The sequence below is a fragment of the Xyrauchen texanus genome, chromosome 48 (genome assembly GCF_025860055.1).
Source record: "Xyrauchen texanus isolate HMW12.3.18 chromosome 48, RBS_HiC_50CHRs, whole genome shotgun sequence".
In the NCBI taxonomy this organism is placed as follows: Eukaryota; Metazoa; Chordata; class Actinopteri; order Cypriniformes; family Catostomidae; genus Xyrauchen; species Xyrauchen texanus.
This window is the reverse complement of record NC_068323.1, coordinates 12,015,465-12,027,505: the sequence shown is the minus strand read 5'-3', so window position 1 is coordinate 12,027,505 and position 12,041 is coordinate 12,015,465. Positions and strand designations below refer to the sequence as shown.

The 12,041-nt window shown below is 37.1% G+C and overlaps 1 protein-coding gene across 1 annotated transcript; it reads left to right on the top strand.

Moving 5' to 3' along the window:
• The first annotated feature begins 4,690 nt into the window (after positions 1–4,690).
• LOC127639787 (procathepsin L-like) lies at positions 4,691–11,638 on the top strand. The gene is made up of 8 exons (XM_052122003.1): positions 4,691–4,812; positions 5,042–5,187; positions 6,504–6,626; positions 6,804–6,968; positions 7,186–7,407; positions 10,925–11,093; positions 11,248–11,353; positions 11,497–11,638. The coding sequence occupies exons 1-8, from the start codon at positions 4,806–4,808 to the stop codon at positions 11,594–11,596; spliced, it is 1,038 nt and encodes a 345-aa protein (XP_051977963.1). The 5' UTR covers positions 4,691–4,805; the 3' UTR covers positions 11,597–11,638.
• The last annotated feature ends 403 nt before the right edge of the window (positions 11,639–12,041 follow it).

The following is a 12,041-nucleotide window of genomic DNA, read 5'->3' as shown; positions in this document are numbered from 1 at the left end:
TATTAAGAAATGTTGTGGTATTTTGCTTAAATGTGAAAGTAAACAGGCTATTAGAGCCAGTAATATTATTACAAAGTAAAATACTGATAGAGAAGTGACACCTTTTGATTTGTTATTTTTCTCTCACACCTTATTCATATTTTACTTTTCCCCGTTTACGTCATGTTAACCATGTAAATTATGTGACGTTGTTCATTGTAGACAACCAATGGAGTCGTCTGGTGTTGTTTATGTTAATATACATGCATAATAATATGCAGTAATAGAACTGAAAAAATGCATTATTCTGTTAATTTACTGTTTTCAAACATACAGTTTACCATACATTCACAAGACAAAATGATTAAAAAAAAATCAATGTTAAGAAAAAAAAATATATTGAAGCACTTAGTCCAACTTAGTTTAAGTTTGAAAACTAATGCATATATTAAAGTCTGAATTGCATTTCACTGAAAAATATATATGTCAAAATACATCTCTCAGCAAAGAGCCGACAAGTGATAAGCTTGTACTGAACCTTTTTATTTGTATATGGCTGGATATTGTCTTTATTTGTCTTTGGAGAACGTATGACACTAAAACAGATTTATGAGCCCAGTTATATTTCATTAAAATATATTGACATGATAAAAAGTCACTGCAACATTATCAAGTTTAAAACAATGCAATAAATGTACCAAACACATTTCTGCAACAGCTGCATTATAAATGGGCCAATTTTATAGATGCTAGAGACTGTGACATTTATAAATAAATTTAAAAAAAGCTGAATCAAATTATTTTCATGTCATAACATTTCCAGGAGAAAGAATAAGCAATAATGCTTGTCAGTGCATTTGCGTTGATCTGCTGCAAGCTGCAAGCAAGCTCCATTAAAAACTGCTGTTAAAAGACTGGAAAGCTGTAACAGGCAACCACTGCTCTGTTTTCAATAACCTCTCTTGGGAGGATGTAATGCATTTCTTTTTCGTGGACCAAAAAACAAACATGGTAAAAAAGCTACGACCAAACACAGCAGTCATCATCAACTCCCTCCATTCTGTATCGTCCGCCGCAGGAGTCTAATGCGCTCATTCTGTGTAAGATCTTCTGGCAGTTCGTTATTCTGCACAGAAAAGGTGATACAAGCAGTGAATCTGGGACAATAGAGCCAAAACCTTTGTGGATGCATTTTATTATCTATTATGAAATGAGTTGATTACTGAAGCATTTATCATTTTTATGCTACAGCATTTGCATTCATGTAACTACACACACTACCAAACTAGCCAGTAGATGTCAGTGCTCGTATTAACAGTTTGGACAACAGGGACTTTTATTCTGTAGCTGCCTCAAAAACATTAACAGACCTTGTTGGGTAGAGGTGGATCAGCATTTGCCTTCAGCAAAAGTGCAACTGTTTTTGGATTCCTGCAAATGACGGCTACAGTACAGTTCTACAGTAAATGGCACATACAAATTCAACAAACAAATGGCATAGGGGAAATATGCAATATTTGCTTCAATAAAACCCAAGAATACAAGCCAGAATGAGCCAAAAAAGAGAAGTAAAAAAGAACATTACTAGGGATGCACTGATATTATTATTATAATTTTTTATTTTTTGTGTAAATTGTATGGAAGCCCTGAACTGCAAGGTGAAAAAAACTGTGTCTTCACTTCTGCAGTAGACAGTGTGTTTCAAAAGCATAGATAACTTGTTAAATTAAAATATATTATTATAATTACATTTCACCATGGAAGTCTGCACATGACATTTACATTTATGCATTTTATCCAATTACTACAGGAACAATCCCCACTGAGCAACCTGGAGTTAAGTGCCTTGCTCAAGGACACAATGGTGGTGGCTGTGGGGATCGAACCAACAACCTTCTGCTTAACAGTTTAGTGCTTTAGCCCACTACGCCACCATGAGACATAAGACATTTTTTTTCAACTTGCGGTTCAGGGCTTCCGTAGTTTTCTATGTAAACATGCATGAGAGGGATGTCTTTAAAGGTCATGCTGCATCTCTATTTTTTTTCAGCTTCTCGAGCAAGAGTTTACCATAACAGGATAAATATTTATTTGTTTATTAAAAGACAAATTTGCACTATATTTATACAAATTACAACTATATAACACTGATTGTGTGAAAATGGTAATTATCAGTATCCCATATGCGTGTACACATACATATTATACATGCTGTTTCTTTCTCAATGTAGCGCTGATGTGTCAGTGACTTGATTTACATTTGAAATTGCTATTTGACAAGGAAGCAACATGGAAGTAAACTATAGCAAGTTTAACGCATGACCAGTATGGTTTGGCTAATTGTCATTTGGGTGTACTACTGAAATTATGTAAGTTGTGTGACTATTTACTCAGAAATTGCCTGAGAATATACAGTATGTGCAGATTATGTGTACTTTATGTGTTATGTGTAGCTCAATATCATGAAATTACAGTGTGGAATAATGAATTATGTCCTATTTTGTTGCATCGTCACTTTGATAAATGAAAAACATAAAAATAGATCAGAATATATTCTATTCTATTATCTAATTGTCTTGAAAATGTTTTGAATTTTTATTAAACTATTTTAGCATTTTGAGATCCATTTATGATAGCTACATGAGTATGTACTAACATTTGGAGAAAAACTAAAAAGCATAAGCGGGTTAAGAAAAAAACGATAGTGTTAAAAACGTCTCGGTTACGTACGTAACCTCGGTTCCCTGAGACGATGGGAACGAGACATTGCATTCACTAACGCATATTTTACCAGTGAGGTGTCGCGCTGGGGCAAGTGTCACACAGTGCCTAAAGCCATCGGCTGTATTTCTAGCCTTAAAGGCTTTTCAGTCAGAAATATCAAACTGTCATGGCCTGGTTCGCTCAGACAACATGACAGTTGTGGCATATATAAACCACCAAGGCAGAATTCAGGAGACTTCACCCTCAAACTGTATTGAGGATTTGGGAAATATCAGTGGAGAACACCCATTCTCCCCTCTGGTACTCAAAGTCCCAAGTTGTCAGGCAGAAAGTGGTGACCATGGATGCTTCCAACACAGGTTGGGGGGGCGGTGTGCAATGGACGCCAACGTTCTCGTAACTTCCCATTCTGATATAATTTAATGTATACTGGAAATATATATATATTTATAGTAGAAAAAAAAATACTAAAAAAATAAGATGTCTAACTAAAAAAAGTTTTGGGCTCATAACACAAATATCGAAGTATTTTTCTTAAAAATCCTAAATTGACTTTAAGTGTCAATTTAAACTATTGAGTACAAAATTGAGGTAATGGGGAATACCCACAATGCCTTGCGCTTGACTTCTTTAATTATGTATCCTTGCTCAAAGGTAACAGATTGGGCATTGAAATAGCTGTTATTAAACATGTATAGAAGTTTTAGCTCTATTGTAGTATTATTTATTTTATTTTGTTGTGAATAGTTGATCTGATACGATGATCTGTCTTAAGTCAAGTTGGACCCTGTTAACTTGTGCATGTGCAACCGAAGTACAGGTGTTTGCATTTCTATGCATTTCTGTAGAAACATAAATGTATTTCATGATTGACCTGTAATAAGTTATAAGCTTCATTATTTAAGCTGTGTTATTACATGACTTAAATTTGAGTCCATTCAATTTAAATGATTAAGTTCACTATAGTATTCTATAGAAAAAACAATAATTAAATAGCAAATCGGAGTTAAATCTACTTGCATCTAGTTACCTTAACTTAAATGGTTAATTTAATTCTATATGAACATCAAGTTAAGTGAACTTAACACAAGTTTTGGAGATGCCATTACTCAATTCAGTTGAGGGAATAAATGTACTCAATCAATTGAGTAAAGTCAACTTATTCGGGTTTTCAGTGTATATATTTGAAATATTTAAATTTGTATTTGCAATTTTTAAAAATACTAAGTTTTATTAAATATAAAACTTTGACAGAAGGGCCTGACAATTACTAACCACTTAATAAAATGTGTAACATTTTCTGTGAGGTCTATACTTGACATGGCCTAATTAGCAAATTGTGCAGTTTTTATAAGATGATGCCTAATTTGCATATTTTAACAGTTTAATTGGGTAAAGTCACAATACAAAATTATGTATACAGTAACTTACAATAAGACAACAAAGTTTCATCTTGATTAACTGAAAGGAACTGCATGTCCTACCTCCCATTTAACACATGTGTATGATGAAAACTCACCAAAATATGACCTGCACAGACAATCGTGGGATGAAATGAAATAACAGGGGTAAATTATGGCACTATTATGACACAACTGAAGAACACACAGCTTGACTGCATGTAAAAAAGAGAGACAGATTACTCAGCAGTCACCCTCATAATCAAGGTCTTGGTGTGCATGAACCATACTTTGTGGATATGGTGTCTTTACTGGTACGTTCATTATATACAAAACATGAGACTATCAGACAAAACACATATATCAGGCATTCGAACATTGCTGACTCGGTCTAGAATAAACTATTCAACAACAAAAGAAAATAAAAAATATGTACCACAAGCTTTTAATCAGACTTGTTTTCCAGGGACAGCCTTTAAGATCTTTTGGAAATGTTTTATGTATTTGTCAGTGTTTGGTGGAGTTGTTGGTTGGGGTAAGGATTATTTAAGTTTTGTTAATTAGGGCCTTCCTCTTTCGCAATAACATGGTATTGGAAATCATAACCATATGGACACACCTTCCAAATTATTGTACGGTATATAATGCAAAAGACACTGAAACTAACCAGCCATTAACATTCTGCAGAGCTTTTGCATCAACATGTTTGGTAAGTAAATTCTTTTCTTTTTTTATTATATATATATATATATATATATATATATATAATTTTATAATATATATAATTTTGTTAATGCTGATCATTTGCAATGTGGATTGTCCTTTGATTGAAGAGAGGTTGTTTTATAATACAGGCCCAATTTAAAAAGCTGGAAGTGTGAAAACGTTAAAAACTTTCAGGTCACAGTTTTTGTCTTCTTTTCTAAATCTGTATCAAGCACATAAGGTGGCACTGTTTGGCAGAGCAGCATTGTTTGCCCTCCTGATGTGGGCACCTCTTCAAGTGGCATCAGATTCAGAAGAAGAGGTTGACTCAGAGTGGAGGCTGTGGAAAAAGCACAATGAAGTGTCCCATGATGAAAAGGTTGGTTTGAGTGTGGCTTAGTGGAATAATGTTGCACAAAAATAAAGAAATAAATAGCTTGTCTGATTGCGGTTACAGTGAGGCACTAACAATGGAAATGAATGAGGCCAATGTTTGGAGGGTTAAAAGGCAGAAATGTGAAGCTTATAATTTTATAAAAGCTCTTTCGTTAATTATTTTGTTAAAACTTGTGTATAATTTGAGCTGTAAAATTGTTTAAATCATTGGTTAAATCATGGGTGTTTTAGGGTTTGCATGTCATCATGGCAAAACATTTGTAAAATTGTATATAACTTTACACAGAAAAGGTTAGTAAGTGATTTAATCTCACTAAAATCATGTAAACATGCTAATTGTTTACGTCTTGTAGCTATACTTTTGAAATAGTGAGTATGTTAACATTTACGGATTGGCCCCATTCACTTCCATTGTAATGTAACCCATATATTGTTTTTATTATTATTAATTTATTTGAATGTTATTCCCTTTTTCTCCCAATTTGAAATGCCCAATTCCCACTACTTCGTAGGTCCTCATGGTGGTGCGGTTACTCACCTCAATCCAGGTGATGGAGGACAAGGCTCAGTTGCCTCCACTTCTGAGACCGTCAATCTGCGCATCTTATCACGTGGCTCGTTATGCATGACAACGGAGAGACTCACAGCATGTGGAGGCTCATGCTACTCTCCGCATCATGCACAACTTACCAAGTTTTTATGTTGTATATTTTTTTTCAGTGCTGTTTTTCAATAGTTTTTCCATGTAAAAATTCTCGAGTCTAGACCAACGTTGGCTGCGTGTCATGGTTTTTTCAGCGTTTTTGCCATATCGAATTAGGGGCCGTTTAGACAAAATGCGTTCTTGTGCTAAAACAAACTAGACGCAGTGCCACAAATGGAGCAGAACACAGGTGTCTCGAGATGTGTTGTCAACAGTTGAAGTTCTTTTTAACGTGACACGGCGTCTAAAACAATGTAGCTCTTCTGTGCAAGGTGCTAAAAACAAAATGCGAGACGTGGCGCAATGGTGTACATCTAGTGCATTTTTACAAAAAACAACTGAAATAAAGTGTGGGTGGACGCAAAAACATTTTCGGTATGAATGGCCCATCAAAAAAAAAAAAATGCAAATAACAGCTCCTAAAAGTCACTTTTATATATATATAAAAAGGCTGCTACAAAAATAAAACTATTCTACTATACTACAATGCTACTAGCAATGCTTACTATTTTCAAATGTTAATATGTGCTGATTTCTCCTGTGAGTTGTAACTCATCATTTTATTCATTCCGTCCTTTTTGTCTTTATATTTGCAGCGTGATGATTCTCAGAGGAGGACTATCTGGGAGAACAACATGAGAATGATTGACAAAAACAATGAACACTTTCGCTTTGGATTGTCATCGTTTAGCATGGCAATGAACAAATATGGTGACCTCGTAAGTAAAGAAAAGTCCATGCGCATTTCTTCTTTGTTTGAGTCAGGTTTGATTTATGATTTACAGCACAATTAGAAAGTTTTGTAATTATGATTATGAATATGTACATTTGTTTTGTTTATTCTCACCTCTCAATTCTCAATCTGTATTCCTATCTTATTTTTTGATAATCTGCAGACCCAATTTGAGTATAAACATTTACTGGGTGCCACAATTAATGGCCGGATAAATAGAAGGGGAAAGATTGCATCTGCTCGGATGCTCCGTTCCAATGCTAAAAGACTGAGACTGACCAAAGTGGACTACAGAGCAATGGGATTTGTTACAGAAGTTAAAGACCAGGTCAGTCTTTCTTTCCTTTATTGCTATAGTTTTTTTCTTCCCAAACTTATAAAGTCACATAGCCTTTTACTCTTTATTACCCATTTTCATTACCACAAGTTTCCTTAATGAAGTGTTGTTTTTATGTCATTAATATATAAATAAAAGCAAAGATGCCAGTTGTTAAATAAAGCCGAATTTAAGGTGCAAAATTAACTGATTTGTTGTCATTGTCCAGGGATTCTGTGGGTCGTGCTGGGCTTTCAGTACTACGGGTGCCATTGAGGGACAAATATTCAAGAGGACAGGGCAGCTGGTGTCCCTAAGCGAGCAGAATCTGGTGGACTGCTCCAAGTCTTACGGCACGTATGGCTGCAGTGGTGCCTGGATGTCAAACGCCTATGATTATGTGATCAAGAGAGGGTTGCAGAGCTCTGACACTTACCCCTACACCTCAGTGGTGAGTGATTAAGGTCATATGAGTTAGAGAGATAAACCATAATTGTAGGTTGGTGTCCAAATAAAATTTTATTTGTCAAATACAATGTGAAAATAACACTTCCACCGCACTGAAATGAAAGAGTTCTGTGGAAGACTGCTTATATTGTACATACACTACCAGTCAAAAGTTGGGACACTTGAGAGAATAAACGTTTCTCCAGTGTTAGGAAAGCCACTTTGAATCATGCTATCGTGAAGCTCCTGTTCTACCCACTCTGTACGGGACTCGAACTGGCATCTCCGACATGGGAGGAGGACGTGCTAACAATGAAGCTAAAGGCTACAGCCTCTAGCATCAGTCACTAGTGCACCTCTTGAGATCAGCAGAGTGAGGATTATACACATTGTACAGCTAACTTTCAGCTGGCTCCCATTACACTAACCCCCATCTGGGTCACGGCACCATTGTGATGCTCCTGTTCTACTCGCTCCATACGGGACTTGAACCGGCATCTCTGGCATGGGAGGAGGGTGCGCTAACAAGGAGGCTAAAGGCATCAGTCGCTAGTGCGCCTCTTGAAATCAGTAGAGGGAGGTTTATACACATTGTACAGCTATCTATCAGCTGGCTCTCGTTACACTCACCACCCCCAAACCTCACCCCCATCCGGGTCATGGCACCTTTGTAACGCTCCTGTTGGGAGCTCCCAAAGCTACAATAAGTGAACTGTTTATTTTAACTTGTACATTTATTAAGATTCAACTTTATTGTCATTGAGCAGAGTACAGGTACAGTCAATGAAATGTAGTTGTTTTCACATATCCCAACTAAGCTGGGGTCAGAGTGCAGGGTCAGCCATGAAACAGCACCCCTGGAGCAGATAGGATCAAGGGCCTTGCTCAAGGGACCAACAGTGGTATCTTGGTGGTGCTGGGGCTTGAACCCAGAGCCTTAACCGCTGAGCCACCACTTGGTTTCAGATTTCCTAGCGCTTTATATGAAAGAGAGGACTGTTTAGGTGAGCATGTTTGATCGTTCCCTCAACAATTTAATGTGACAAATCAAGCATTTTCTCTAAAATATGTTTGTAATGTCACTACATTTAGTTTAGTTACCCTACTCCCCAACTCTGTGGTTTTCATTATCTTTGCTCATGCTTAAATGTTTGAAATTCTTTTGTCGTTAAATATAAATTATGCTTATGTATTAATCTTTTACAATACTAAAATGGTACTTTTTTAAATGGATGAATTGAAACGTATAGTGACTGAAGAGCAGCTACATACAGTAATTACTTCCATTTGTGTTATTTCATAATATTGATGAGTTTACTATTATTCTAACTAGAGATCAGCCAATATTGTTTTTTAATAGCCAATACGATACTGATTAATTTTTAGTTGAAGTGTCCGATAACCGATATGCATAACTGACTTTTAATTCTTGTTTTATTTCTGCTTTTAGGCACATAAACAACTTAATCATTTATCACTAACCTCTGGTGAACTGATTTACAACACTAATATTGCACATAGTCTACAAATAATTAATTTGACTAGTTTTAGTTGCAATATAAAAAAAACCTCACTTAGCAGAATTACTCTTTTCCAGAAACATGTTTTGTTATTCTGGTTGAAAGTCTCTTCACATCCTGATAGCAATCAATAATTGTAATGGTCTAAATGTAAAACACACATATATATTTCTTCTGTAGAAGGGGCAGGACTAAAAAATGTCGACCAATCATTGCATTTGGTACGAAGGTAATGATAGGATGTCCTTCCTGTCTGTCAATCTATATTTGCATACCGCCGCGCAACTTGTTCGCGCAGAAAATCACACGTCATCAGCGCGGGTTCTTTGATGCTGTGCAAAGCGAACGTCAGAATTACATTCGTTCTCTTACGAGAGGTTCTCTCGTATTGCGTAAGCTAGCTTACGCTACAGGAAAGATTCATCTTTTCTGAGATATTGAAGCCAAAAAATTATCTTTAATTTTTGTATCCATTGTCAACGCAGTGCGGCAGCTGCAGACCTTGAGCGGGCTAGCTAGCGAGCTCATAGGTTGCTCTGCGGCAACTGCTGCAGCCTATAGACGAGCTTGGGCGAACTCGCATCCAATGAGAGGCGTCCGCGCACTCACTGCATCAAAGCCCGCCAAAATGGGCGTGACTAGAGTGCATATAAGCGTAGTTCGTAGGCTGGAACCCTGGTTTTCATTGACTGAAGCGAAAAGTCGCTCGTGGCGCGAGCACGGCCGGCTACGCAATACTCGTTCCCTCATCTAGAGAGAACCGAGGTTACGTTAGGTAACCGATACGTTATTATCGTAATGTCTAAAGGTGCGTACACACTGCCAGCGACATCGCGCGCGACAGTGACTCAATACCATTCATTTTCAATGCGAGCACAGCGACTTCCGGCGACACAAGCTGTCGCGACCGTTGGCGCTAGATGTGGGCGTGTCCAGCGACACGACAAAGTTGAGAAAAGTTCAACTTTGGAGCGACTAACGGAAGCGACAGCCAATAGGAGAGAAGACGGGAGAGCTCACGTGATCCTTTCTCTCTCTCTCAGCTCCTGCAGTAACGGAAAGGTGGATGAAAGGCTAATTCTTGCTGTTAGAAATTTTCCAGTGCTTTATATGTCTCTTCAAACGTACAAGGACATTTTTAAGAAAAATACTGCGTGGAAAGGTGTATCTGAGATCGCGGGGATTTTATGGACCCAGACAGACCGGCATTTGCATTTTCGCCGGAGATAAACAGCCGCTATGGCAAACAGCACACCTTGTTTCTCATTCATCTTTGATATAAAGCATTTTATGTACTGATTCCATTTATATTTAGTCTTTTCCCTCCAAAATGTTTGTTTTTAGTGGCAAGAAAAGAGATTCGCTGTCAACAGCAATGGAGTGGCATCCGTGAATGTCATTTATAAACGTTACTAGGCAACCAGTAGTGGGAACACCCACTAGCGACTTGCAGCGATAAAGTCGCTGGCAGTGTGTGAATGAGACATGAGGCAATCTGATACCATTGCGATCGATTCCACCAACACGTCTCTCCTCCTGGCGCTTAGACTCTGCTCTGTGTGTGTGTGTGTGAGAGAGAGATTGAGGAGGCGTGGTTTTGGGACCCCTCTGAAGCAAGGGCGGGCTCTATGCTTTCAAAGCTAGCTTGCTAACTGCTAGCCTCTCTGGATTACACACCCAAGCTTTAAAATTTAAAGTCTTTTGTGTCCAAATTTATCAGTAAACCTAATATTAAAAAAAACAATAAACGATTAAGTGGAAAAGTGTTAATATCGGTCAAACTAATCTGTAATCACTATAAAAGTTTCTAAATCTAACATTTGGAAAACAGAAGTAATTTAAAAATGATTAGCTGTGTCCAAACTTTTGAATGGTAGTGTATTTCTACTTTGTATTGATTTTATAATGGATCCCTATTGATTTCTTAGTATTGATCCAAATGTACCATTACAAATATGGAAGTGTCACTGTTTAACTTCTCCGTGTTTATTGGTTTGTCAGGATACTCAGCCCTGTTTTTATGACAGCAGCCTGGTTGCAGCCAGAATCAGTGACTATAGGTTTGTCCCAGCTGGAGATGAACAGGCACTGGCTGACGCCATGGCAACTGTTGGTCCAATCACTGTTGCTATAGATGCTGACCACCCAAGTTTCCTCTTTTACAGCTCGGGTAACATGTTATTTCTTTCGATTATCATATAATCTAATATACATTGTGACAAATCTATTGTTTTGATTTATATATAATCTTCCAATATGATTAGATTACAATACTATATGTTACAATTTAGATTAAACAAACCTATTCTAAAACCTTCCAACAGGGATCTACAAGGAGTCTAACTGTAACCCTAACAATCTCAATCATGCTGTGCTTTTGGTTGGTTATGGTTCAGAGGGTGGCAAAGATTACTGGATAATCAAAAACAGGTGAGAACACACTCATCATAAAGAGTTTTGATGACATTGAAACCTCATCCACACTGTTGGTGACACACAGACAGCTTTGTTTATTATTATGGGGGTGTTCTAGTTGATGCATTACATTTGAGCTCATCTTTTTCTTTCCTCAGTTGGGGAACAGGATGGGGAGAAGGAGGCTACATGCGAATAATCCGCAATGGCAAAAACACCTGCGGGATCGCCAGCTATGCACTCTATCCCATTGTATGAGAGGAACATGATATTTCCCAATAAAGACTAATGAAGTCTGAACTTTGTGTCAAAAATCACTTCATTTAGGGGGCTGTATTAAGGAAAATTTCAAACCCATAAAGGAATATTCAGGGTTGAATACAAGTCAAGCTAAATCAACAGCATTTGTGGCATAATATTGCTTACTACAAAATGCATTTGGACTTGCCCCTCCTTTTCTTTAAAAAAAAGCTGGGTTACAGTGAGGCACTTACAAAGGAAGTGAATGGGGGCAAGAAACTATTTGTTTAAAGAGCACCTATTATGATTTTTAAGCGTACCTAATTTTGTTTTAAAGGTCTCATACAATAGATATACATGCATCCGAGAGCAAAAAACACTTTAATTTGCTCATAATTTAAATTGCATTTTTACCTTTTTTCCCAGTGTCAAAAACGACTCCTTCAATGATCCGTTCTAAAGC

Coding starts and splice junctions, on each gene's coding strand:
- LOC127639787 (XM_052122003.1), top strand. Junction 7,408..10,924: donor CTTACCCCTACACCTCAGTG/GTGAGTGATTAA, acceptor TTGGTTTGTCAG/GATACTCAGCCCTGTTTTTA. Junction 11,094..11,247: donor TTTCCTCTTTTACAGCTCGG/GTAACATGTTAT, acceptor ACCTTCCAACAG/GGATCTACAAGGAGTCTAAC.